Source organism: Dendropsophus ebraccatus, chromosome 2 (genome assembly GCF_027789765.1).
Source record: "Dendropsophus ebraccatus isolate aDenEbr1 chromosome 2, aDenEbr1.pat, whole genome shotgun sequence".
Classification (NCBI taxonomy): Eukaryota; Metazoa; Chordata; class Amphibia; order Anura; family Hylidae; genus Dendropsophus; species Dendropsophus ebraccatus.
Window position 1 is genome coordinate 204,823,312 of NC_091455.1, and position 25,612 is coordinate 204,848,923.

Consider the following 25,612-nt stretch of genomic DNA (forward strand, 5'->3'; position numbering starts at 1 on the left):
ACTGTCCGACTAAGCAAGGACTGCGGATCCTCAGCTCAGCAGGTTTTCCACAATATGGGATCATTGTTGAGATTTATGTGCAAGCTGAGTGGCAGTGTAAAGTAAGGGGGAGGGACGGGCTGAGTAAACACCAGTATACAGCTTTTATAAGCTTTGGCTGTCCAGGCATGTTGGGAGTTGTTGTTTTGCAACAAGTGGAGGGCTTTCGGGGGGGTTGTCTACAGCAGTGTAAAGCATGAGGAGCAGCCTCGAATAGCCCTAGAAATCCGTCAACACTGAGCGACCTAAATTGTGTCTGAACTGGATAAAGGTGAACTATAGTAACCAGCACTGATGTGTATGCAGCAGATAATTTTATTTGCCGTCTAACTTCCTGCAATTCACTGTTGCCCTCATACTATCACCACCTTTACTGGATGTATTATAGGAGTAGTAAAGATCCCCCTCTATACAGCTGTGGTGGACAGGACAGGAGTGCTCTCGGAGCAGAAGTGATCCCCACATAGTATACAGGGAGCTTGGCATAATAAAATACATAATATATATTCAGCACAGGCGGTGACTTCATCAGGATTGTGAGTCATGGACGTATTCTGGGTGTGGTGGGCTACGGGCACGGTGTCATCATTACTAAAAATAAGACTATATGTCAGTGTAAACATTACAGAATCCATATGCTCCCCACCTCTAACCTTCCTGGTGTCCATCCCTGGAGCTGTAGTATACTCAGAGCCCAAGGGGTTCATCCTCAGATCTCCACTTATCTGTCAGGCTTTATTAATGGGACTTTCTTATAGACATTGCATTTCAACTTCATTCCCCGACAGCAACAGGCTATCTTTGTACCAAAGAGAGATCTCTACAGAGGCAGCAACCCTGTATATAGTTAGTCCTAGTGTCAGTCGTATCCAGTGTAGACAATGCTCTGTGGGCTCTAAAGCCTGGACTCCAGACTGATACAATTGTATCCAGTCTAGACAATGCTCTGCTAGTTTGGAACAATGTATCAGTCTGGCGTCCTGCTCTGTTGTCTAGATATAGCTGTATGCTTTGCGGCAGTGTTCTCATTCACCGGCTGCAGGCAGGGATTTTGGCCCGAGTTTTGACCAGAATTTCTGCCAGTTTCCAGAGTAAATGATGGTAAATCTGTTGCACTGTCCAGGCCACGCACTCCTGCTAAGCTCCTCCCACTTGGTTTGCTCATGTGGCGAGTGAAAAAGTTCCTAAGATTGCGCTGAATGTGGTTTATGCAAGTTTTTTTTTTTTTTTTTTTTTTTAATGCATAGAACATATACCCACAAATATGTTCAGGCTTATGGACAGGACACATGAGACGTTCACTCTTCAGAGTACCTAGCAGTCACACACCTTAGTAGTCGTGCACAGTTCCTTCATACAGGACGGAGACTTGTTCACATTTCCAGCTAGTCAGACTCCCTCTATGTCCTTGTTTCTGCAGCGGTGCGGGGGATTTCAGGGACTTCTGGCCGCAGGGTGCCCCTATATTCTCCTTGAAGTGTAAGCTTTGGTTGTGAACAGAGACAACTATGAAAATTATAACTTGCATTTGTTCCAAAGTAAGTATCTCATAAACTAGCAGCAATGAATCCTAAACCATTATTAAGGTCCTACACAGAAATCAGACGGCTATCTCCCTATGTGACAGATGCAGCGGTCAGCAAACGCTTGATCAGCGGCTGAGCACTCGCTACACATCAGGGTAATCTAGCTGTCGCACATCTCTGCATGTAGTAGATGTCCGGCATGTGCGCTGCATGACCATTGAGCAGTGTCTCCTGCTTTCTTCTAGCAGATTTTTCTATTACGGCCATTAGCAGACTTTGCCATAGCGGCATCCACAATCCTCGTTCAGGTGGTCTCCTATTGGGCTTCACTCCTTTTCACTTGTCAATGTAAGAAGGGGAGAACCAATCTGTCAGCCAGCCCTTCTCTCCTGCTATAGATATAGAGAAGTGTTATGGGGCACGGCAGTGCTGGGCGTGATAGATGACCTAGGGGCTGGTTCAGATGTAATGTGCCATGTTCTAGTGATGCGTGTATGTGTGGTGTGGCCCTCAGCTTTTGCTATGTGTCGTCTTGCACTGGTCATGTGATGGTTTGTGCTTTCTGGATATGTCTTACTAACCTTGTGCTCTGTGCCTTTCTCCTCTCTCCCCTCTATCTCACCACCTTAATCCCCCTGCCCCTCCGGTTCCTTGTTTCCTCCCTCTAGACTCATAGAGTAAGTGCTCCTTACACTGGGACTCCCGTCTGCCTCCTCTCTACACATTCAATGCTTTAACCTCCAATATCCCCTGCCTGATGGATAGAAGAAGCCCCGGCTGTCCGTCCGCACCGGGCGCCCTCTCTGCTGAAGGCTGCTCCTCCTTCTCCTCCTCTTCCTCCGCTTTCTGAAACCTTCCCATGTCCATGTAAGCACATAATGGACCTTAGGACCTGCTTCACTAGCTCTTTACCTTGGGACTTGTTGCCTTTTGTATTGCTGGTAGATTGGAGTATGAAGAATGTGCTTTCCTGAGAGGTGGACGCGCTTCTCCCTGCAGTTTCCTTCCTTTTCCTGCCTAGAGGAAAAGACACTTGTCTGACCCTCAGCCGCCCCTCCGTAATCTAGAAGTTAGTGCCTTTACTCCTTACAAAGTTCTCTCCGCCGTCTTCTCCTGTCTTGGCTGTCTGGAATTTTTGTTTTTTCCATGTGTCACTAACCTGGAATAAACTATTTAACACTCTCACGCCTCTGGTTTCAATCGCTTCTACTAATACTTGGAAAGTTTAACACAATGTTTGTGGCTAATCCTTTGCCTGGTGTGCGGCCGCTGGATAACCTTTAGTAGTAGAGTCCACTCATTACTATGCACTTTACCTTTCTAATGCTTTATATATGGAGCATGGTGACAGCTGCTGTTACAAGGGGAAGGAGGGGGGGGGGTCAAACTCTGGCCATCAAGCTGTTGCAAAACTACAATTCCTATCATTCCTGTCCAGGCATGATGGGACTTGTAGTTTTGTAACAGCTGAAGGGCCGGTGTTTGACACCTGTGGTTTAGAAGAAGGTGATGGGAAAGCGGCCATGTTCGGTCTGGGCACAGAACTATCTACAGGAGTAACAGCAGAGACAAAACACTCATGCATTGTTTAAGTGTCGTGTTATTTTATTATTTTTTTTTTAGAAATCAATAGTCCAGGCGATTTTTTAAAAAACGTTGTAATTAGGTTTATTAAGCAAATATGCCATTGTCTGCACTCAAAAGGCCTTTCCCCAGGTCCCCCTCCCTCTCATTCACTGCTCATTATCTACTTTCACATAAGTCGAGCCCTGTCTGTTGTATGGAGAGGGGAGGGGGCAGGAGGGAGGAGGGAGATTAATCAGCAGAAAACAAAGGATTACACAGCGGGACCTGTGTAAAAAGCCAGTATAGAGAGGTCAGTGCTGACTTCAGAGGAGAGTCCAGTGATGTAGCTGTAAATTAACTCTTTGTTGTCCTGTTTTGATGCTTCATCTCCCTCCTCCCCTCTCCATAAGAGAACCATGAAGAGAGCTTCAAACTGCTTTCTCATGATAAAAATGCATTTTTTTTGCGAATAAATCCAAGTACAAAGTTTCCTAAAATAGTCTATACGATCAATATCTGCAAAAAATTTTTTTAAAGGGGTGACCCTTTTAAAAGTTTGTTTTCTTTATCTTTAAAGTTTTTAGATTTCCGTAGAATAATTTTTTGCAACTTTCTGACATGTGCATTTTGTAATGTTGCAGCTTTGTATTGTGTGTGTGTGTGTGTGTGTGTGTGTGTGTGTGTGGGACCCACAATCAGCCGACACTATCCAGTCCCCTTTATAGCCGTGAAGTGGCAGCCTAGGAGCCGCCGTTGTGGATTCATTGATCCCTTCCTGCAGCTGAACACACCAGACCTCAGCGGCTGTGGCCATCGGTATAGGCCCCACTACACAGGGTGACTATTGGGCATGAGATGTTCTGGGGACCACTGTCTCCCACTGCACCCTCTTAACCCATGTCTCCTGTGCTTGTGGTGGTCTGTGTGCCCCCCTTCACTGCACAGACTAGTTACTCAATCCCCCTCAGCGCAGCAGCGGACATTGGGCTCCACCATCATAGTGTCCAGCTCCTTCTTTTACACAGATGTCAATTCTCTGGCCTTATAGCTGTTGCAAAACTTCAATTCCTGTCATGCGTGGACAGACAGTGCCTTGACTTTGTAATATACTGAGTAATATCTCTGGTGTCATACAGTATTCACAGCTGATCAGGGTGGAAAGCCATCCCTACTCTCTTCCTCTAGGTGTTAGTAGACACTTGCCATATTACACGCTGTGATATATCTCACATAAGATGCATGTCACTTCCAGCATTTTTATTTGCATATATTAAAAAAAAAAAAAAAAATCACTGGTTCGTTCCCTTTGTTTCCTGTTACAGTTTCCTATTTGACTAGCTATAGTAGACATAATAGTCGTTACGGCTGCAGTTTTACGGTATTTCCAGCAGGTGGCGATAGATGCGTTCAGAAATTTAAAGCTGATGTGGCTCCTCACTGTTAGATGGTGTAACAGGTCCCCAGATGAGGAGAGCGCACACACTATTACAGACATTGTGCCTCAGGTTTGTTGGGCTGGCCTGGGAGGAGGGATACAGGAGTGATCATTCCTAAAGGGGGTTGTTCACCAATTTATTTATTTTTTTTATAAACTGGAGATTTTTAATTTACTTATTAAAAAAATCTCTAGTCTTCCAGTACTTATCAGCTGCCGTATGTCCTGGAGGGAGTGGTGTATTTTTCTGGTTTGGAGAGTAGGAGAGGTTTTCTATGGGGATTTGCTACCCCTCTGGACAGTTCCTGACATGGACAGAGGTGGCAGCAGAGAGCACTTAGACTGGAGAGAATACACCACCTCCTGCAGGACATACAGCACCTGATAAGTACTGGGAGACTTTTTAATAGAAGTAAATTACAAATCTCTGGCACTTGCTAGGACCAGTTGATTTTAAAGAGAACTTTTGGCGAGCAACCCCTTTTAATGGAATCTATTTGTTATATAACTTACTGGGCATGATGGGAGTCGTAGTTTTGTAGCCGCTGGAGAGACACCTCTTGGGTAACACTGCTGTTGGTCTGCAATATGACTAGATGATTGTTAATCCAGAAACCCACAGAGCAGCATGAAATGCCTTAGACCCGGGGGGTCAAACGGTGGTCCTCCCGCTGTTACAAAACTTCCACTCCCATCATGCCTAGACAGCTGAAGCTTTAGCTGCCAAGACATGATAGAGATTGTAGATTTGCAACAGCTGAAGGGCCGAGAGTTTGACCTCTTGTGCCTTGGACACAGTTCTGGGGGGCAGTACTGTTCCTCCAGGGGGGATACAGCAAATGTTTGGGGATTTTCTAGGCACTGCACTGTGGGGAAAACAATGTGCTGGGATGATTGTATGGGTTAGGTTCAGGGGCTGAATCTGTTCTATACACGGTGGATCCTGACCATTTGCAGCTGTCCCCAACAATCACTACTGACCACAGAATCTTAGGGTAGTAGTCCCTTCTGTGCTCTGGTTCCCCCCGGGGTGCTGAGTGGTTAGGATGGCAGACTGTAACCCAGTGACTGCCCCTAGATACCAGTACGCTGTAGTACATTTACTCTGGGAGAGTAATAAAAGTTTTTATTGTACCAGTAAAGTGAGTAAGTGAGCGTGGCATTCGCCGGGCGGTGGGGAGGTTAATGGCCGTGTGGCGGCAGAGGGAAGGAGAGTTAGGTGCTGATGGGGATGGGCCCTGGTACCCTCCCCCATAATCTACTCATACTATGAGCGCTCCTGACCTGTGCTCATAGAATGAGCGGATGATGGGGGAGTAGTACAGTATCTGTCCCACAGCAGGGGGTGAGGTAGTTAGATGCATGGGCACCTCTCTACCTCTCTGCTCGGTGCTGTCCATCTCCCTCTCTTCCGGCCAGGTCATCGGCAGCACAAGGAGGTAGAGAGGGAGATGCAAGTGTCGCTGTGATAGTGTACTGTAATAACTCACTAACACTACATTACATACAGTTACATAGACTTCTACATACAGTGCGCCCTCTCCTTGACTATTCATATGAACTACACCTGATTCGTGATGTCACACTTTTTTATTTTTTTTTATAGAGAATCTGAAGCCTGTCTGATCTACTAAATTATGGGAAATAACACTATATGTGCATTTCCCATAATTAATGTACATTAGGAATTTGTCTAACTTTCTAGAAGTAATATATTAAATTATGTTTTGGCCGGAGTTGTCCTTTTAAGATACATCTCTTTATCATGAATTTCATCTTGTGTATGAAGTCTTTCAGGTTATGTACTGTTCTGATGAGCTCTCACAGAATGAGGACAGCGGAACCTGTGGCCCTCGGGCTGTTGCAAAACTACAAAACCGTTCCCACTTGGCTGCCCAGGCATGATGGGAATTGTAGTTTTGCTACAGCTGGAGGGCCACCGGTTCCCCAATCCAACCTTACAGCATTTTGGTTTAAATGCTTTAATTTGGTGACTGTAAATGTTATCCCCCCCCCCCTTTTTTTTTTTTTTTTTTTTTTTTTTTTTTTTTTTTTTCTTCTTCTTCACTACTTCATGTACAAAAGGCTGCCACCTAGTGTAGATAGCTGGAACTGTAGTTTAAGGTGTAGGACTAATACATTCACGGCTATAGTATGAATAGTATGTAAAGGTTCATGGTTACTGATCTGGATTTGCAAATATCAGGCTTCACTCTACATCTGGTGTTGTTGATGAACCAGGAGGATCAGGATGAGCAGTACAATCATTATTTCCTTCCAGCCATATGAAGCATGGTGGTCATACAGTAACGTCTGTAAGACGTCTGCGGGGGAGAACAAGTGACGCAATGGCTGACCCTGGACTACTGCCGCTTCTGCATGACGTGTTCAGCTGTAAAGCAGAAATATCTCGGTCCTTGGAGACATGATGACGTCGGGTCTGTGCATCACGCTGTGAATACTGAGAACCTGCCCCAGATACCGGGATATCGCTAGATCTATCAGCTGTCGTAAGCAGCAGGTGTATACGGGAAAACTTGGAGAATTGCTGCAGGGGCGGGCCGCCTCATCCTGTGTTAATATATGGCGGCTGTGGTGCAGGGGCGGGCAGCCTCATCCTGTCTTACTATATGGCGGCTGTGGTGCAGGCAGTGGGGCCTTATCCTGTTACTATATAGTGGCTGTGGTGCAGACAGTGGGGCCTCAGCCTGTGTTACTATATGGCGGCTGTGGTACAGGCAGTGGGGCATTATCCTCATCCTGTGTGACTATATGGTGGTTGTGGTGCAGGGGCGGGCAGCCTCATCCTGTGTTACTATATGGCGGAAGCGGTGCAGGGGCGGGCAGCCTCATCGTGTTACTGTATGGCGGATGCGGTGCAGGGGCGGGCAGCCTCATCCTGTGTTACTGTATGGCGGATGCGGTGCAGGGGCGGGCAGCCTCATCCTGTGTTACTATATGGCGGATGCGGTGCAGGGGCGGGCAGTCTCATCCTGTGTTACTATATGGCAGCTGTGATGCAGGCAGCAGGATCTCATCCTGTGTGACTATATTTCAGCTGTGGTGCAGGGGCGGGCAGCCTCATCCTGTGTTACTATATGGCGGCTGTGGTGCAGGGGCGGGCAGCCTCATCCTGTGTTACTGTATGGCGGATGCGGTGCAGGGGCGGGCAGTCTCATCCTGTGTTACTATATGGCGGCTGTGGTGCAGGGGCGGGCAGTCTCATCCTGTGTTACTATATTTCAGCTGTGGTGCAGGGGCGGGCAGTCTCATCCTGTGTTACTATATGGCGGCTGTGGTACAGGCAGTGGGGCCTTATCCTCATCCTGTGTGACTATATTTCAGCTGTGGTGCAGGGGCGGGCAGCCTCATCCTGTGTTACTATATGGCAGCTGTGGTGCAGGGGCGGGCAGCCTCATCCTGTGTTACTGTATGGCGGATGCGGTGCAGGGGCGGGCAGTCTCATCCTGTGTTACTATATGGCAGCTGTGATGCAGGCAGCAGGATCTCATCCTGTGTGACTATATTTCAGCTGTGGTGCAGGGGCGGGCAGCCTCATCCTGTGTTACTATATGGCGGCTGTGGTGCAGGGGCGGGCAGCCTCATCCTGTGTTACTGTATGGCGGATGCGGTGCAGGGGCGGGCAGTCTCATCCTGTGTTACTATATGGCGGCTGTGGTGCAGGGGCTGGCAGCCTCATCTTGTATTATCAGGGTTTTTCCCTGTGCTCTTTGCTGCTCCCCGCTGGGTAATCCAGTCTGCATGTGAATTGCTTGGGGTTAGTATGGTACAGTAAATGTCTTTTATTAGAGCCCCCACTCTAGTTGCATCCTAGACCTCCCTCCTCCCTGGGTCTTCAGAACCGCAGGAATATTAGCCCATGTGGACTGGATCCCTTCTCGCACATTAGATGCAATGGTACCCTCTGGGAGAGTAAAATGAACGCCATCCCAGCAAAGTCTGTAGGATTAAGAGGATTAGAGAAAGACATGGCTGCCCTCATTGAACACAAGAGATTTTGTTTCCTTTGGGGCCAGTTTAGTGACTGCTGCTATCAAAGGTATATAGACTGACAATGGCGCCCCCTGGAGATTCTGCGTCCAATGAGGGTTTCATATACTTTTTATCCCTTCTTTTTTAGTCTGCCAACAAGTCAATGTTTTTATAGGGACTGTAAAGCCGGACTCATCCTGATGAGATGTGGCAGACGAGTCGGTGGCGCGCAGTTCTAGTTGTCATGGTAACCGCACTTATTCCGTGCCAGCTGATACCGCCCATGACCGATGTAACATATAGCTGTGAGACCCGGACGCTGAATCCTGAAATAGAAGGGGAGACATGGAGTCATTGGCCATACAGGAGCGCCAAAGCTGAAAGCGTCAATCCTGTTAACATCCAATATAGGCCGGTTGTCATGGCTCTGTATCCTGCTCACATCCAAAGCTGCCCTCCCGACTCGTCCTATCCCGTCCTGATAGATCTGCCTCCTCCTCGGTTTAGCCTCTGTGGTGGCAAGAGCCGATATGATTCCTGCCAGGAGGGTCATTGTATCAGATGCCATTGTAGATGGTGGGGGGTGCAGAGTGGCAGCCATGTTTAGCACACAGCTTAGGCCATGACTGGAGAATGAAGCGTGATCAGTTGTATATCAGCGTTGTATGTAACATCCACGTAAAGCCGTATGACATCTTTATCCCCTTCTTAAAGACGTCCTTCCACTATATGGGGAGAGAGCAGTGGGGGGTCCGTCTACTTATAGAATAGGGGTCCTTATAATTTCTGGTTAGAGAGGATTGGCTGCTGCTCCATACTACTGTGGCATATATAGAAGTAGTCATATACACTGCAACACATCCCTCTGCTATTTGGGAGCCCCAGAAAGCTGGGTGACAATCTATACAGGAGCCGTAATATATGGGTGCATCTCTTCCTGGGAAAGCTGGCTGATTACCAATATGGCCGACATTGCAGCCTTCTACGATCCTGTTAAAGCTGGGTGATTACCAATATGGCTGTCATTGCAGCCTTTTCGGATCCTGGGAAAGCTGGGTGATTACCAATATGGCTCATTGCAGCCTTCTACAATCTTGGGAAAGCCCGATGATTACCAATATGGCTGACATTGCAGCCTTCTCGGATCCTGGGAAAGCTGGGTGATTACCAGTATGAATAACATTGCAGTCTACTTGGATCCTGGGAAAGCTGAGTGATTACCAATATGGCTGACATTGCAGCCTTCTAGGATTCTGGGAAAGCTGGGTGACTGAGCTGTACTGGCGACAGTACTGGTGGTACCCAGATTTCCCAGATGGATAAAATGTTCAGGTGACTTCAGGACTGGATGTAGCAAAGCCGACTCCTTGCTAGTCAGGTTCCTCCTCGCCTGAGTATAGCAGAAGTAGATGGGAGCGAGGTGAATGGGGGCATATTGTCTAGACACAGTGAGTCGTGGCCATGCAGCTGTGTATCCAGGCAGCGGCTCTCGATCTGCTGCCAGTTGCTTCCAGCATTTCTTTCCTGATCTGTAACGCAATGTGACAGGCACCCCCAGCCATGACGGGAGTGCATCTCTTCCAGGAGGCTGGACGCCGGGGTCACCAGCACAGTCTATTGTGGAGGAGCGCAGGCCCGCCGCCTGCTTGGCCCCCTTCTCATCCACACTTCACAATTTTATTTTTTTTATTCTTTAACAATCTTTCAAAAACTTTGCAAAAACTTTTGTCAAAGTTGTAGAAGCTTTTGATGTATCTTGCACTGATCTTTCTCCTCCATCCGCATCAAAAGCGGCACAGTAGAATTTTGCAGACAGCTCTGGATGTGATTGGAGAAAATGACAAAAACTCAGAATTGTGTATCTTCAGTCGCTGCCGCTTTTCACCAGTCTTTCTTGACTTATCTTGCACTGGTCTGTTTTCTCCTCCACTCACACCCGAAGCTGCACAGCAAGAATCCTGTAATCAGAGAGCAGTGCATTGTGGGAGCTCATGCCAGACACTGAACCAGCAGGGGCTACTAAGTGCTGCAGTCTAGGTTCTAATAAACATTTTCATGCAACATTATGGCAAAGATGGCTGAAACAAATGACGACAATCACATACAGTATGCTGGCGCTGTTAATGTGCTGTACAGACATTGAACCAGCAGGAGATGCCGGCAGATGGGAAGTCCTGCATTACATTTTGCAGCACTTAAGTGTTTTGCAACTTTCTGCTGTTGCTCAGACTGCTAAAGTGACTTGTCTATAAGCTCGCTCCCCCACCCTTCTCCTGTCCCACTTTCCTCCATTACTCTGGCACTTAAAAGTTTCTATCCTGCTGGTTGCAGTCACGGAAGTAACCAGTCATCAGTATCGCTCCAGGTATTAACCGCCTTGACTTTTTTTTTTTTTTATTTTGGCTGCTTTTTAAGTTCCTCTTGTCCGACAGAAATTGCTTCCACTTTAGACTTCCCCCTTGGTAGTTTAGGCAGCGAGGCGTGAAATCTCTGCAGCGTTCATTAAGAGACTCAGCTGAATGTAAATGGATGAGACCCCGGATAGCAGGGAGCGCCACTTGCAGAATCTCCACCTCTTATATAAGCCAAGAAAGTGCGCGGCGCTTCTGCTGTGCGGCTGAAAGTAGGTCAGAGAGTTTGGGAGAGTTATGATCGCGTTCACTTATGGTTCATGGTCTGATTTATAAGGGGGAAGGGGGGGGGGATTTGAGATCATGGCCACCGCTGGAACCAAGCTTTTATTCCGGTTAATCTGCAGGTCCTGGGTTTCTGCTTTGTCATCAGGAGACGGATTTTATACCAGATACATAGAAGACTGTAGGAGATGCTCATAAATGTCCATCACAGCTGCACCATTCAGAGTGGATGCACAATGCAGTCTTTCTGCTGTGTTCAGCCTGAGCCTCCTGGTTCATGAATAGCATGTCAGATGTGCAGTGAAGACTGACACAGCTCTAGGATAAAACCTGTTCTGATCGGCCTCTATATTTAGTGCTCGGACACCTATATAGTATATATGTGTGATTATAATTGTTTCATGTCTGTTACAATAACATCACTTTGCTTTATTTCCCCCTCCAGATCCGTTCGGATCAAGTCGCAATGAAGACGTCTTGGTAGATCTTCTCCCTCCACAAGTACAGATTTGTCCTGCCTTCTCATCGCAGCCTTCCGGTACGCTCTCCTAGCCCGCAGTCTATATATAACCATAGCTCAGCTGCACTGTAAGCCTGACAGCTCATTTATCATCTCCGTCACAGCCTGAGAGCAGATGCTTGCCATAAATCATGGCCTAGCTGCTCCTCATGCATCTTATACTGGGGGTGCAGCCGGCCTGAAGGAAGGGGGGGGGGGGTGTTTACTGATACCCCCACCATTACAAACCAGCCCCCAGGAAGGGTCGGTGCACAGCTGGGAGTAAAGCATTGTAGTACCCCCTCCCCAGTTAGTATAGCATCATCCTCTCCTGTCAGATTGTTAGATTCTTATTGATGTAATCCAGTGATTCCCAACTTGTGGCTCTCCATCTGTTACCTTGACAGCTAGAGATTGTAGTTTTGCGTTGGGTAGCAAAGGTTTATGGGAAATTGGCAGAATGCATTGTCAAAATCCGCATTAGAAACCTAAGGAGCAATTTTTTTTTTCTCTTCCTACTTGAGACATTATGGAGGGGGTCTAATGGATGCCCTGAACCAGTCATGAGGATGGGGGTTTTCATACATGTCGAATCACCCAGTATCACAGTTTTCTAGACGGTCCCCAGGCTGTATCCACCCTCTCCATGGAGCAGGCAGACAGCGGGAATCAGAAGCCGATAGTTCAGGTTCATACGAACCCGAACCTCAGCCTGTTCACTCATCCCTAGTGACAACCCCTTTCAGGCAACTAATAGGTAGCAACCAGTATTACAGGTAGGACTTAAAGGGGTTGTCCATGCTGTAAAAAAAAAAAAAAAAAAGTAGAATGCTAGAATGGCCCCCAGTACAAGGTATTCCAGCGTTGCCTCATTCACTTACATGGGATAAGGCTGCAATACTTTGCACCATCACTACAGACAGTGTAAACATTGACTCTGCAATCAGCTGACTGGTGGGGGTACCAGTAGTTGGACCCCCTCCAATCTGAAAGTCATGGCCTATCTCTGGACAGCACCTTTTATTAAGCGGCTGAGCATGACTTTTAATGTCTTGACAGAGGAGGACGACTCAAGGACTTTAGTGACTGGAGATGCTGTGAATACATACGCTGCTTCACATACACGGTCCCTGGAGATGTTCTGTTTGTTTAGATCTCCATCATTTTCACAGCCCCCGCCATATAATTGGGCTAAAAAGATGACTATACTGTTCTGTGCTGTGTGGATGATGAATATAAATCCCTGACCCAGGAGTTTATGTAGCGAGGGCTGGGGTCATACTCTCCTCATACAGTCTCTTATAGCATCCTTATGCTTTAATAACCGTCCAGCTCTGGGCTGGTTAAAGTGCTGCCACCCCTGCTGTTGGCGTTCTCCCACACAGATAAATGTAATGTGTTATATTATTATACTTTTATCAGCCATTTCTAGCCTGGGAGAGGCTGTAGTGATTTCACTGACATACTTCTACCATTTAAATCCAGCCTGCTAAACTGCTCCAGAGCTGCACTCACTATTCTGCTGGTGGGGTCAGTGTGTACATACATTACTGGTCCTGAGTTACATCCTGTATTATACTCCACAGCTGCACTCACTATTCTACTGGTGCAGTCACTGTGTACATACAATACATGACTGGTCCTGAATTACATCCTGTATTATACTCCAGAGCTGCACTCACTATTCTGCTGGTGGGGTCACTGTGTACTACATACATTACTTATCCCAAGTTACATCCTGTATTATATACCCCAGAGCTGCACTCACCATTCTGCTGGCGAGGTCACTGTGTACATACATTACATTACTTATCCTGTACTGATCCTTAGTTACATTCTGTATTATACTCCAGAGCTGCACTCACTATTCTGCTGGTGGGGTCACTGTGTACATACATTACATTACTGATCCTGTGTTACATCCTGTATTATACTTCAGAGCTGCACTCACTATTCTGCTGGTGGGGTCAGTGTGTACATAACATTACTGGTCCTGAGTTACATCCTGTATTATACTCCACAGCTGCACTCACTGTTCTACTGGTGCAGTCACTGTGTACATACAATACATGACTGGTCCTGAATTACATCCTGTATTATACTCCAGAGCTGCACTCACTATTCTGCTGGTGGGGTCACTGTGTACATACATTACATTACTTATCCTGTACTGATCCTGAGTTACATCCTGTATTATACTCTAGAGCTGCACTCACTATTCTGCTGGTGGGGTCACTGTGTACATACATTACATTACTTATCCTGTACTGATCCTGAGTTACATCCTGTATTATACTCCAGAGCTGCACTCACTATTCTGCTGGTGAGGTCACATTGTACATACATTACATTACTGATCCTGAGTTACATCCTGCATTATACTCCAGTGCTGCACTCACTATTCTGTCGGCTGCAGCACTAACTCCCCTTCTTGTTCAGTGTCTGCACAGCTGTCTGCTATCTAAGCAATCTGTATGGAAGCCGCTTCAGTCCAGTGTTAGTATCCCAGCTATATAGCTGTGTAGCATTGCAGTGAATGGGCTTTCTGGTCTCATCCCACTAGGATATGAGATGCCGTCTCTTTAGGATCAGCGGGCTGCCTTCCTCTGATGCCCCACTGACCCTGGGATAGAGGGGGCAGAGGATTTTGCCCTTCCTCATTTCCTTTCTCTTGTGATGCAGCTTATTGCTTTACCTAGTGTTAACCCTTTCTGTGTATCCTATGTTCTCTGCAGATCACTCTCTTGATGAAGGATGGCTGACCGATTCTTACTCTAAATCCGGAGACACCGACACACAGAGTGCAGATGCTTCAGAGAAGACAACTGGTCAGTTGTAGCAGGTTATAAAGGGCTGCATACTGTTGTGAAGCTAAGGCTTTAGTTTAAAGGAGATCTCTGGCGGGAGGAAAATAATCATTTCAGGTAGGGGGTTGGGTAAGGGGGAACATAATAAAGGTGCATTTATCTGCATCCCACTCCTGGACCCCCGCCAACAGTTTTCATATCTTCCCTCCTGCTACGTCATGACCCGGCTGATGGATGGCGCTCTGCCAGTCAGTGGGTGGGCCACCACTGCAGTCACTGATTGGCTGAGTGGGCTAAATCCCACCCTTTCATGACGCTTCAGCCGGAGAAAATGACATCTGGTGGGGTACAGGAGCCCAGTGATGCAGCGTGGTGCCGCGGTCCGGTAAGTATGCATACTTTATTATGGTCCCCCCCCCCACCCACTGCCAGTCCACTGTGTATTCAGTCTAAAGCAGCTGTCTGGAGTAAGGGTACTATTACACGAAACGATAATCGGTCTAATCGGACCTATCCGGCCAATTATCGTTCAGTGTAATAAAGACAACGATCAACCGATCGTTGTCATCGGCTGATCGTTGATATAAGTTCTGACCTATAATTGTCGGGCGCCGACCGCGCACCGCTTCCTGTAATAGCGGTGCGTGGTTGATGCTGGCGATATGCAAAGAGGAATACATACCTATCCAGGTTGCAGGGCTCCTCTTGCGCGGTGTTTCTCCCCGGGTCCCGCACGCTGCAGCTTCAGAGCGGCCTGTCTTAGCTGACAGGCTGCTCAGCCAATCACAGGCCGGGACCACCGCAGCCAGTGATTGTCTGAGCGGCCTGTCAGCTTAGACAGGCTGTTCTGAAGCTGGAGCGCGCGGACCTGGGGAAAAGCACAGAGGAAGAGGAGCCAGGCAGCCTGGACAGGTAATGTATACAGTTTAAACAAGGGCTGCCAGGACATCGGTAACAATGTCCCTGCAGCCCTTGTTAAACGATTATCGGGCTGTGTAATAGGCCCAGTAAATGAGCTCCATTTTTTACAGGTATTATCAGGCCCCCATCGGCCCGTGTAATACCACCCTAACAGTCACATCTATGCCTTACATTGATTTCAGAAGCAGCTGTGTAATTCTTCATTTAGCCTGTGCAGGAGCTGCAGGGAAATTGAGAGCTTCCTGCCAGGTTCTAGATCACAGCTGAATGGGGGTCATTGTCGGCTCTAGGTGACAATCATTATCCGCCTCTCTTTGTTTGCAGCCACTTTTGGGGAAACTCCCAGCGATGAATCCACAAAGCTTCCATTTCAAGTCCCTCAAAGCGATTCTACATCACATATATGGCAACCAACGGTGGCGGAGCAGATTGCGCTCGGTTCCCACAATGCACCAGGTGAGAGCAAGACTGAGAGAAACTGGCAGAATAAACCCTCAAGGAGTTAAAAATTCAGTTTAGATCTTTCCTAAAGTGTCAGCTTAACTTCTGCTGTTTCCATGGCAATTTAATGTACGGGAAATGTAAAGGGGTTGTCCTGGGGGGGGGGGGATAAACTCCATGGCTGCTGGGGTAGTGAAGAGTGCTTCCCTGTCCCCAGTCCTGGTAGATCCCAGTCCTATCGGTTTCTTTCTGTGACATTATGACAATGCAGGAACAGGACTGTGCAGCCAATCAGAGGCCATGATGGTGTCCTGTCTAATTCAGTGATTGGTGGCACAGTTCCAGCAAGACCACAAGTTCTGGAGTTTAATACAAGATAAGTAATGTATATACAGTGACCCCACCAGCAGAATAGTGAGTGCAGCTCTGGGGTATAATACAGGATGTAACTCAGGATCAGTCATGTAATGTATGTACACAGTGACCCCACCAGCAGAATAGTGAGTGCAGCTCTGGAGTATAATACAGGATGTAACTCAGGATCAGTATCGGTTGTCACACAGCCTTTCCAGTAACCTATACTAGCTACAGATGGCATTAAGGAATCTGTGAATAAATAGTATTTTCCTGTTGGTTTGTGCCTAGGGTTCTGACACTTGTGTATGTGACCTAAAGTGACCTTCCTAAAATACCTTGGGTGGCAGTCACAGGGTCTGCAGTCTCTCCATGTACTTGGGGGACTCCTGCCAAATAAAGTATATAAGCACATGCCTTCTCTGAACGTATATCTGCCCCTCCAGTTGATGTGATAACATGGCCTGCTTCTATTTCGGTCCAGTTATTATATGATGGGGTCTCTGGGATTTTGGCAGCGAGAAGGTCTGGGCATTAGGATTGAGATCCTGTGTAACTTTCCTAGTTTCAGACATAGTGATCGTTCCTGTGCGGCTTGTCATGCGTAGTCTATAGCTGGCCCCGTGCAGCTGTCCCTCTGCCTCATTCACTTTTAATCAGCGGACGCCTCGTGTCCCTGCCGCCCCTCAGGATTGCTGAGGAAGCGCGCTCTAATTTGCCAGAAGCCTCTCGCTTTTCTCAGTCTTAGACTAAACTGCTGACTCACACGGCAGGACTAAACTTTTTTTTTTCTCTCTCTCTGGAGTGGATTCTTCTTCTGTTCTGTGACTCGAAAGTTTTTGGTTTCTGAATTCTCATTGTTTTGGTGATCTCTAATCCTCTGGGGATTTTACACGGCACCAGCCGGACCCGGCACGGTGTAGGATTTCTGCAGTGGGGGTTGGTGTCTATATTTTTTTTTTTTTAAGTGTCGTGCTGCAGTTTTTGTTTTCTTTCTCTCCATTTGTTGCTGGCGTGTTTTTCTGAGACAGTAGAGAGAAAACCAGATCATTGGAAGTGGTGGTGATCTATCTCTTTGTACATTCCAGAACATGAAGGAAATCAAGTGACGTCTGAGGAGTCTGCATTCGATTCCGCTCCTTCCACAGAAAGCCAACTTCTACCTGGATTGGAAAGTCATTATCTGGAACAGTATGATCGAGGTAAGGAGACCATGTGTAGACGTTTTAGACTGGCTGGCTGTTATGGTAATCGTCTTGTAGTAAGGTATATCCACCATACCGCTGTGTTCTCCATTGTGTGGTTCCCCAGCTGTTGTAAAATTGCAACTTCCATCATGCTCGGACACCATCGGCTGATATTTTGATCTCTTCCCAACCTGGGGCTCCATAGCAGTTGTATGACTACAACTCACATCATGCCCTTATAACTGAAGATTTATCCCTTGGTGTCTTAGATCACCGTTCTCTATATTGTGGGCCTCTGGCTCTTGTACAGCTACAACCCCTTGTATATCCTGCTATATCATTTGCTATATTCCTAACTAGAGGCTGTCAGGGCATGATAGGAGTTGTAGTTTTACAATAGATGGCGGTCCATAGGTTTGGGAACATTGCGGTGTACAGAATTAAACCTTCCACCTAATTTTTTGCCAATACCTTCTTGTCGATATTGTGCCCCGTTTGAGATCGCCTTTCAGTGGTGCACAAGCTGGGGCAATCCAGACGCTGCAAAACTGCAATTCCCATCGTGCCTGATTAAATTGAGGGCCGTCCTTTGTGCATCACTTTTTTAGTAGGTAAACATGGCTCCCTGCTTATAAATTCTTAGACTGATGTAATTTCCAGCAGTTCACCCATAGGAGAGACCCTCTGTATCCCACTTCTTTGTATGCATGGAGCATTCTCGTAAGGCTGTGTAACCTCTATAATCCTTGTATACAGATGGACTTTAACCCTTTAGTAACTGGCCTCTTTTGGGCCTTGGTGACCCAGCAGTTTTTGTTTTCTCTGTTAGAAAGCTCTAACTTTTTTTTTTTTTTTTTTCTTCCATCAATGTTACTATGAGGGCTATGTTATATATTTGGTTAATTTAATTTTTAATGTTTTACCATGAGCCAGAAGTGGTTTCCTTTTGTGGGTTTGCTTAGGTACGGCCAGATAGTCTCACCTTTTCCACAATAAAAACACATTTTTGCAGCCTTTTGTACATTTCATATGGATGTTTAGAACTGCATCCTTCATCCACAGACGTGTTATATCCCAGATTCCTTTGTTTTGTGTTTTGAGGTTTAGTATTCGGCAACCGTCTTGGCACACACAGCCTACCTGAGGAAATATCTGTTCTCTCTGTATATGTCAAGTATCAGTCAGGATGGGCCCTTGGCATTCATCTTGTGCCCCTGCATTATGTGGGACACAATCCTTCCTCTGCATGTAGTCCACTCTCTCATAGACTTGTTATGGTCTGCAGCGTCACATCTTGTATTTGCACCCAGAGTTGGATTACTATGGGCTGGCACTCCTTCACGATGCAGTTGTCTGTTTCATCACATCCTCCCCCTTTTAATCTGCTTATAACATAATGAACCTTTTTTGTATTTTTTTTTTTCTTTTTCCAGAAGAATTAGTAGAACCTGATCCCAATCAAGGCCTAACCTCTGTCTCCTTCGAGAACCCTGACTCAACTACTGTAAGTTATGTGCATGAAAGCCACGACAACCCCATTGCTGGTGAACACAGTGAGGACCAAGCAGCCTGCGTCTTTCAGTCTGTGGAAAGCGAACAGCCTCAAGCAGACATTGATACAGAGCAGGTGATTCCCACCTGTCAGAGCAGCACTGAGCCCCCTCCATCCCCTGATGTTCATGTTTCTGCAGAACCCCCGGTGTCTCCTTTTGAAGTGATCCAGGAAGATTTCCTTGTGTCCCCTGCTGATCAGTTCCCTGCAGAGAACCAGGCAGAACCTCTTGGTGCATTTATCCAGGAAGAAACAAGTCCTGTGTCCTCGGCTGCTTTAGACCAGGATACAGAGTCTCCATCCTCACCTACCGAATTGGGCCCAGAAGAGGTTCCAGCTTTCTCTGCTGCTTTAGTTCAGGAATCTGAGGTCCCAGCTATACTTGATTCTTTGGTTACAGAAGCTGAGGTTCCTGCATCTCCTGTTGGGTTGGTCCAGGAAGCTGGGGCTTTAGCTTCTCTTGTTGCTTTGGTACAGGAAACAGAGAATCCAGCCACCCTTGTTACTGTGGTCCAGGAAGCAGAGGGTGCGTCCTCCATTGATGCCTTAGCTGAGGACTTCGAGGTTCCATCCTCCCCTGGTGTATTGGTTCAACAAGCAGAAGCACCCGCCACTTTTGTAACATTGATTCAAGAAGCAGAGGCCCCAGCTGCCCCTGTTGAATTGATCCAGGAAGCAGAGGCCCCAGCCGCCCCTGTTGAATTGATCCAGAAAGCAGAGGCCCCAGCTGCCCCTGTTGAATTGATCCAGGAAGCAGAGACTCCAGCTGCCCCTGTTGAATTGATCCAGAAAGCAGAGGCCCCAGCTGCCCCTGTTGAATTGATCCAGGAAGCAGAGGCCCCAGCTGCCCCTGTTGAATTGATCCAGAAAGCAGAGGCCCCAGCCGCCCCTGTTGAATTGATCCAGAAAGCAGAGGCCCCAGCCGCCCCTGTTGAATTGATCCAGGAAGCAGAGGCCCCAGCTGCCCCTGTTGCTCTACTTCAGACAGAAGACCTCCCAGTGTCCATTGATACAGTAAACCAGGAAGCAGAGGCTGCTGCCACCCTTGTTGCCTTAGCTCAGGATAAAAGGACCCCCCCCACCCTCGCTGCATTACACCAGGAATTGTTGATCCCTGCTCCCCAGGAAGGAGCCACCTTGGCCTCACCTGTCCCCCTGATCCCAACAGAGGCTTTAACCCCCCTTGTTACGGAAGAAAACCAGCCTCCTGGAGAAGCAACCGAACATCTGGAAACGAATTTTGGGAGAGATGATCTTCAGCAGCCTGGAGACCAAGGTAAGAGAAAAAGATGAGAAGATGTTGGGTAGTAATTTTTTTATGACATATATTTTTTTTATTGAACATTGTTCAATCTTTCAATTTCTATCTCTTTCCCCTCATTTTTGGGGATCACAAATGTCTGTAATGTCGTTTTTTTTTATTTTTTTTTTATTTTAACATGATGTCCTATTATCTAATTTTGTTTTTGGCTATTTACGCTATCGTACTCATATATATTCTCCAGAAGCCAAAAAAATAAAGCATTGAAACCCTCCAGGGTAGCCTCTAGCTCTTTGGGTTAGCTCTAAGGGTCATCTCTATGGGTCCACACAAGACCCTGCCATAGCCTAAAACTAAATGAATATTCTACAGTTTAGTATAAATCTGGATTAATTTTGGGGAAAACCTCACCTATTCCTGTTATACCTACAGTGCACCTAAAGCAAAAAACTTGCAAAACAAGTGACCGACGGCTGGGCAGAGCCAAACCTGCTCTAGCTCCGGTTTCGGACACCAAAGTAGAGCTGGAATCCACCAGTCCCAGTTCACATCCACCTCCTTCCCAACCGGGTCATTCCGAGTCACTGACATCTAGAGCCAAAGCGTTGCATAAAAAAGCCCATGACATGATGGAGAGCCGGAGGGAAGCCGCAAGAGAGATGGGCGATCCGGAAAGTGCCCAAATATCCATGAAAAAGAAAAAGAAGAAAACTAAACCGAAGAAAATGTTTACACCAAGAGAAATGGAGTTTGGTGAGGAAGATGCATTTACTAGAGCTGGCAGCGAGCCCTTATACACCAGTGCTGGACAGATGGGACACGTGGAGCCTCTTACAAGACAGGACCATCTGCTTGAGCAGTCTCTGGGTATAGCTCAGAGGGAGACACACAGGGCGGAAAATGGCAGTGTGCCTGCCGCTGATCTTACTGCAGCCAAGAGTCCCCTGGAAGGTGACCCGATCACATATCCTCTAGAGAAAGCAATGCCAGCTCCACAAAATGTTCATTCTCCTTCCATCAGACACTTGGAAACCCCACCTGACGACCAAGTGGATAAAAGCCTTTTTGATACACGGACTTCCCTCCTGGGAGAAAGTGGGGAACCTGACACTTCTATGGAGGCTATATTTGGAATGGCTGACACAGATGTCACTAAATGCCCTTATTTACATCCTGAAATTTTGCTCTCGAAAAGAGATGAAAGCCGGGAGAGCGGGCTGGAAAAGTCACAAGGTGCGAATGAGCACTTAGCCGACACTTTCCAGGGTGCTGGAATTGAAACTGTAAAGTGGGACAAGCCCAAAAAGAGGGATAAGAAAACCGGTTATTATAATCGTGGAGGGCACTACAAAGACCCAAAGCACTGGCAGAACTTTGAGTTAGATGTACAGGCTGGCAGTGTGCCCGTGGGTCTGCCGCTGTATCCAGGGAGAGAGGAAAAGCCTTCACCTCTCGTACCGTTAGATGACTTGCAGAAATGCAACGAGAAAGAACTAAAACGAAAAAGCAAGAGCGTTAACAAAAATATATGTTCCGACTCCGCAGAACCACTGGTTGTTGATTTTGGTTCTGGTCCAGACCAGGAATTCACAGATTTATTAGGATTTGATGGAAAGATGTCAGTGATAGACAGGGATGTCCTGCCGGCCAGCAAAGTTTTGGATGAGTGGGAGATACTAACCAGTCCTGATCTACTACCAGATAGTCAGCAGGCATCGGTTCCCTTGGGTGATGGCGTTCATAAAGAGGAAATCCCCTGTACACCATTAAAGCTCACAGACACTGTGGTCGGGTTAGTGTTGGAATCTATACAGCCAAAGTTAAACCCCCCTACTCCAGAGGGGGAACCTAATGCAGGCCAGAAAGGCTTAGGTCCAGTAGTAGATGTTAAGACTGATACAGTCCTAGATAGCAAAGTGTCTATTCCAGAAACAAGGCATGGTTCCAGTGATGATGGCAAAGTGCCTGTTCTAGAAAGTAAGCCTGATACAGTCCTGAGCTGCAGAGAGTCCCCAAATAAGCCTGACCCTGTCCTTGACAGCCAGGTGTTTAGTCTAGAGATTAATTCTAATGGTAAAGGGCCTGTTACAGTCACGAGCTCCAAAGGGTCACCTTTAGATAAGGCAGATACGGTTTTGATAGGCAATCAGTCTGTTCCAGAAAGTAAGCCTAGTGCAGCTCTGCACAGCAAAATGTTTGATCCAGTACTGGGTGGCACTGCTACCACTGTAGAAAGTAAGTCAGATGCAGACCTGGGTAGCAAGGAGTCAGTCCCAGAAGGAAACCCTGCTACAGCCTTGGAAGGCAAAGTGCCTACTCCAGACACTAAGCCCGGTACAGATGGAGAGAAAGTTAAAGAACAGAAGTCAGATACAGATCTAGCAAGAAAGGAGTCCATCCCAAAAAGTAAATCCGCTACAGTCTTGGAAGGCAAAGTGCCTACTTTAGACACTAAGCCTGGCGAAGATGATAAAGAGCTGTTTCTAGAACATAAGTCTGGTACACTCCTAGCTAGTAAGGAACCTGTTTTCCATGACAACCCTCATACAGTTTTAAGTCCCAAAGGCCAGGTTTCTGAAAATAAGCCATGTGCAGTCGCACAGCCTCTTCTAGAAAGTCAGACTTCTACAGACCTAGGCAGAAAGGAGTCCCCTTCAAAAATATTGGGGCGCAAAGGGCCTGCTGAAGAAATTATGCCTATTACAGCCATATATAACAAGGAGCCTGTCCCAGAAACTAAACCTGATCAAGTCCCCGACCTCAAAGTTTCCACTCCAGAAAATAAGCCTAGTTTAGTCTTAGAAATAGAGCAGCCCCATCTGGAAAGTAAGCCAGCTACAGATCTAGTTGAATTGCAGAAATACAAAGAGAGAGAACATAAGCTAAAAAGCAAGAAAGTCAACAAAAACATACGCTCTGACAGCACAGAACCTGTATTTGTTGATTTTCGTTATACTCCAGAAAATAAGCCTACAGTGTTGGACAAAGAGGAACTCTGTCCTGACAATAAGCATGCTACAGACCTAGGTGGCATAGGGTCTAAGGAGAATAAAAAGATTGTTCCAGAAAATAAGCTCAATGCACTCCTGGACAGCAAAGAGCAAGTTCCAGAAGCAAAACCTGATAAAGTCCTGGAACTTAAATCTCCGTCTCCAGAAAGGAAAAGTACAGTTGTGGGTAGTAAGGAGGCTCCTCCAGAGAAAAAGCAAACCGCAGTCCTGGGCAACAAAGAGCTTACGCCACAATTGAAGTGTGGTATAGTCTTCGAGAATAAAGATCCCCTTCTTGAAAGTAAACCTGATACAACCCTGGATGGCAAAGTATTTGCAGATGAAAGTAAACCTGAAAAAGTCCAGGTCTGCAAAGTGCCCATTTTAGAGGATACCTCCCATACAGTGCAGGATAGCAAAGGGCCCATTCCAGAAAATAAGCCTGGAGCTGAACCTGGTACAGTCCTGGAGAGCAAAGAGCAGCTCCTGGATCCCAGCTTCAGTTCTCCAGCTGTGGTGAGCCTGTTGGAGCCAATGGTCCAAGTTGACCAGCCACTGCCCCCTCCGATAAAGGGTCAAGGTGATGGAAATGTTTCAGCTGAGAAACAAGTGAAAGGCAAAAGGGGTAAAGTGAAAGCGAAGTCAAATGGCTCAAGAGGTTTGTATGATGCTGGCGAGAAAGGACTCGATGTGTTTGCTCCCCCATGGCAGCCGATTGACCAACCACAGGAGGCTAACTTCTCGAGTTCTAAGAAAGCTGAACGGGGATCCTTGAAGCGTCCTCATAGTTCAGAGAAGAAGGAAAGCCTTGTTTTGTCTGATGCTGGGCCATTGAGTGGAAAGGGTTGTCCTGTTCTAGAAGATTCAGCAAATGATCTAGTGGTTCCTCTGGTGGACGCTACTCCAAAAGAGCAGAAGGTTAAGGGACGTTCTCATGTCCTAGACCCGCTTGCTGCAGAATTTAGTTTTCTTCCGCGTGAAGCAAAAATTGACCAACCAGAATGGCAAACTATACCTGTATTAAAAGGGCTGAGTGACGATATCTTAAATCTGACAGCAGAAACTCAAGACAAAGCAAAACTGAAGTCTGGTAATGTGGGTCCACCTAATATCTCAGGGCCGAGTGTAGATTTGGTCTGTCCTCTAATTGAGACTTTAGGAGCTGAAGTTGTTCATGGGGCTCAAGATCAGATTGTTCTTGAAAAAATGTCAGATGTTCCTGTGTTTCCAGTTGAGGAGATACGTTTTAGCCATGGAAGTGACGTTCTTGTAGTTGAGAAGCCACTGTCTGAGGATTCCCACAATGTTGAGAGTGCCTCTTTAGCCCTACCTGGTTTGCTTGATATTAACTTCAACTTTCAAGGAGATTCTTTTGATCTGGAAACCCCAAAGTTGGAGGCTACAGTAAAGGTTGAAGAATTTCCTAAAAATGAAGATGATGCCCCCAGAGTTCCTGGAAGTGTTGAGAAAGCTTTACGTGTAGAAGATAAGAATAACACAACAGGACGACAAGATGACAAAGCTAAAACTGTGCCCGTCGCAACTAAAGTTTCAACCAAAGATACTTCTAAGACCAAACTGAAGACATCCCCTCCGGCTCCCGGTTTGAAGGAGCGTCCTGTAGAGAGAGCCCTACAAAAAAGTAACAAGACTGAGGAGAACAAAGCTCCTGAAGTTCTGAAGGGTTACATGAGGCCTACAAAAGCCAGAGCTGCTGCCGCTCCTACACCACCTACGCTAACCAAAGCCGCAGGACTCTCCACAGAGAAACCAAAGCAGCCAAAAGAGACCCGACTAAGGACGGAAAAAGGTGTGTGATATTTGACATGGAGTGTACAAGCAAAGCATGGCTGCACGCACATCAGCCACAGCATGAGGTCTGCTTGTTTCGCTGCCTCCATTGCTGCTTGCGTGGTACACTGCTAATATTAACATCGGTATATGTGTCCAGCTAGATACTCTGCTAACCTTGTATATACAGGGTGCAGGAAAGAGCAGCTGACAAAACCTCACCTAATGGAGTAGCATTGTACACAAGTGTGCTGGTGGCCCACCTGGGTCTTGGGTCTGTTTTGCATGTCAGAGTTTGATGGTTTTGACCCGTAACAGTGACCTGAAAAGCTGTGTGTTGTGTTGCCATTATGACACTGGTATAAAATGTAATGCATCCAAATGGCTATCCCCCTACGTACATTGTTGTGTGGGCCCAGAGGTCCTCTTGTATCCCAGATGTAGGGGGAATGTCTATGGCCAAGATGGGTCCCCCCCACCACCCTTAATAATAGTTTTAATTAAATTAGTTTTGTTTGTTTTTTTGCATGATTTGACTAACTTTGATTGTGATGCACTGCTCACCTGGAACAAGTTTTGGATTGAGGTTTGATTTTTCGTTTTTCTGTTTTGAC

General features: G+C 46.8%; 1 protein-coding gene across 7 annotated transcripts in view; it reads left to right on the forward strand.

Annotated features, from left to right (window-relative positions):
- LOC138783921 (microtubule-associated protein futsch-like) overlaps positions 1–25,612 on the forward strand; it is an 88,833-nt gene that overhangs the window by 35,999 nt on the left and 27,222 nt on the right. For all 7 annotated transcript variants that reach the window (XM_069959243.1, XM_069959246.1, XM_069959247.1 and 4 more), the window contains exons 5-10: positions 11,641–11,733; positions 14,430–14,522; positions 15,747–15,878; positions 17,306–17,419; positions 18,838–20,232; positions 20,650–25,017. In XM_069959243.1, the coding sequence (XP_069815344.1) occupies positions 11,641–11,733; positions 14,430–14,522; positions 15,747–15,878; positions 17,306–17,419; positions 18,838–20,232; positions 20,650–25,017 (6,195 nt within the window). The remainder of the gene's footprint in view (positions 1–11,640; positions 11,734–14,429; positions 14,523–15,746; positions 15,879–17,305; positions 17,420–18,837; positions 20,233–20,649; positions 25,018–25,612) is intronic.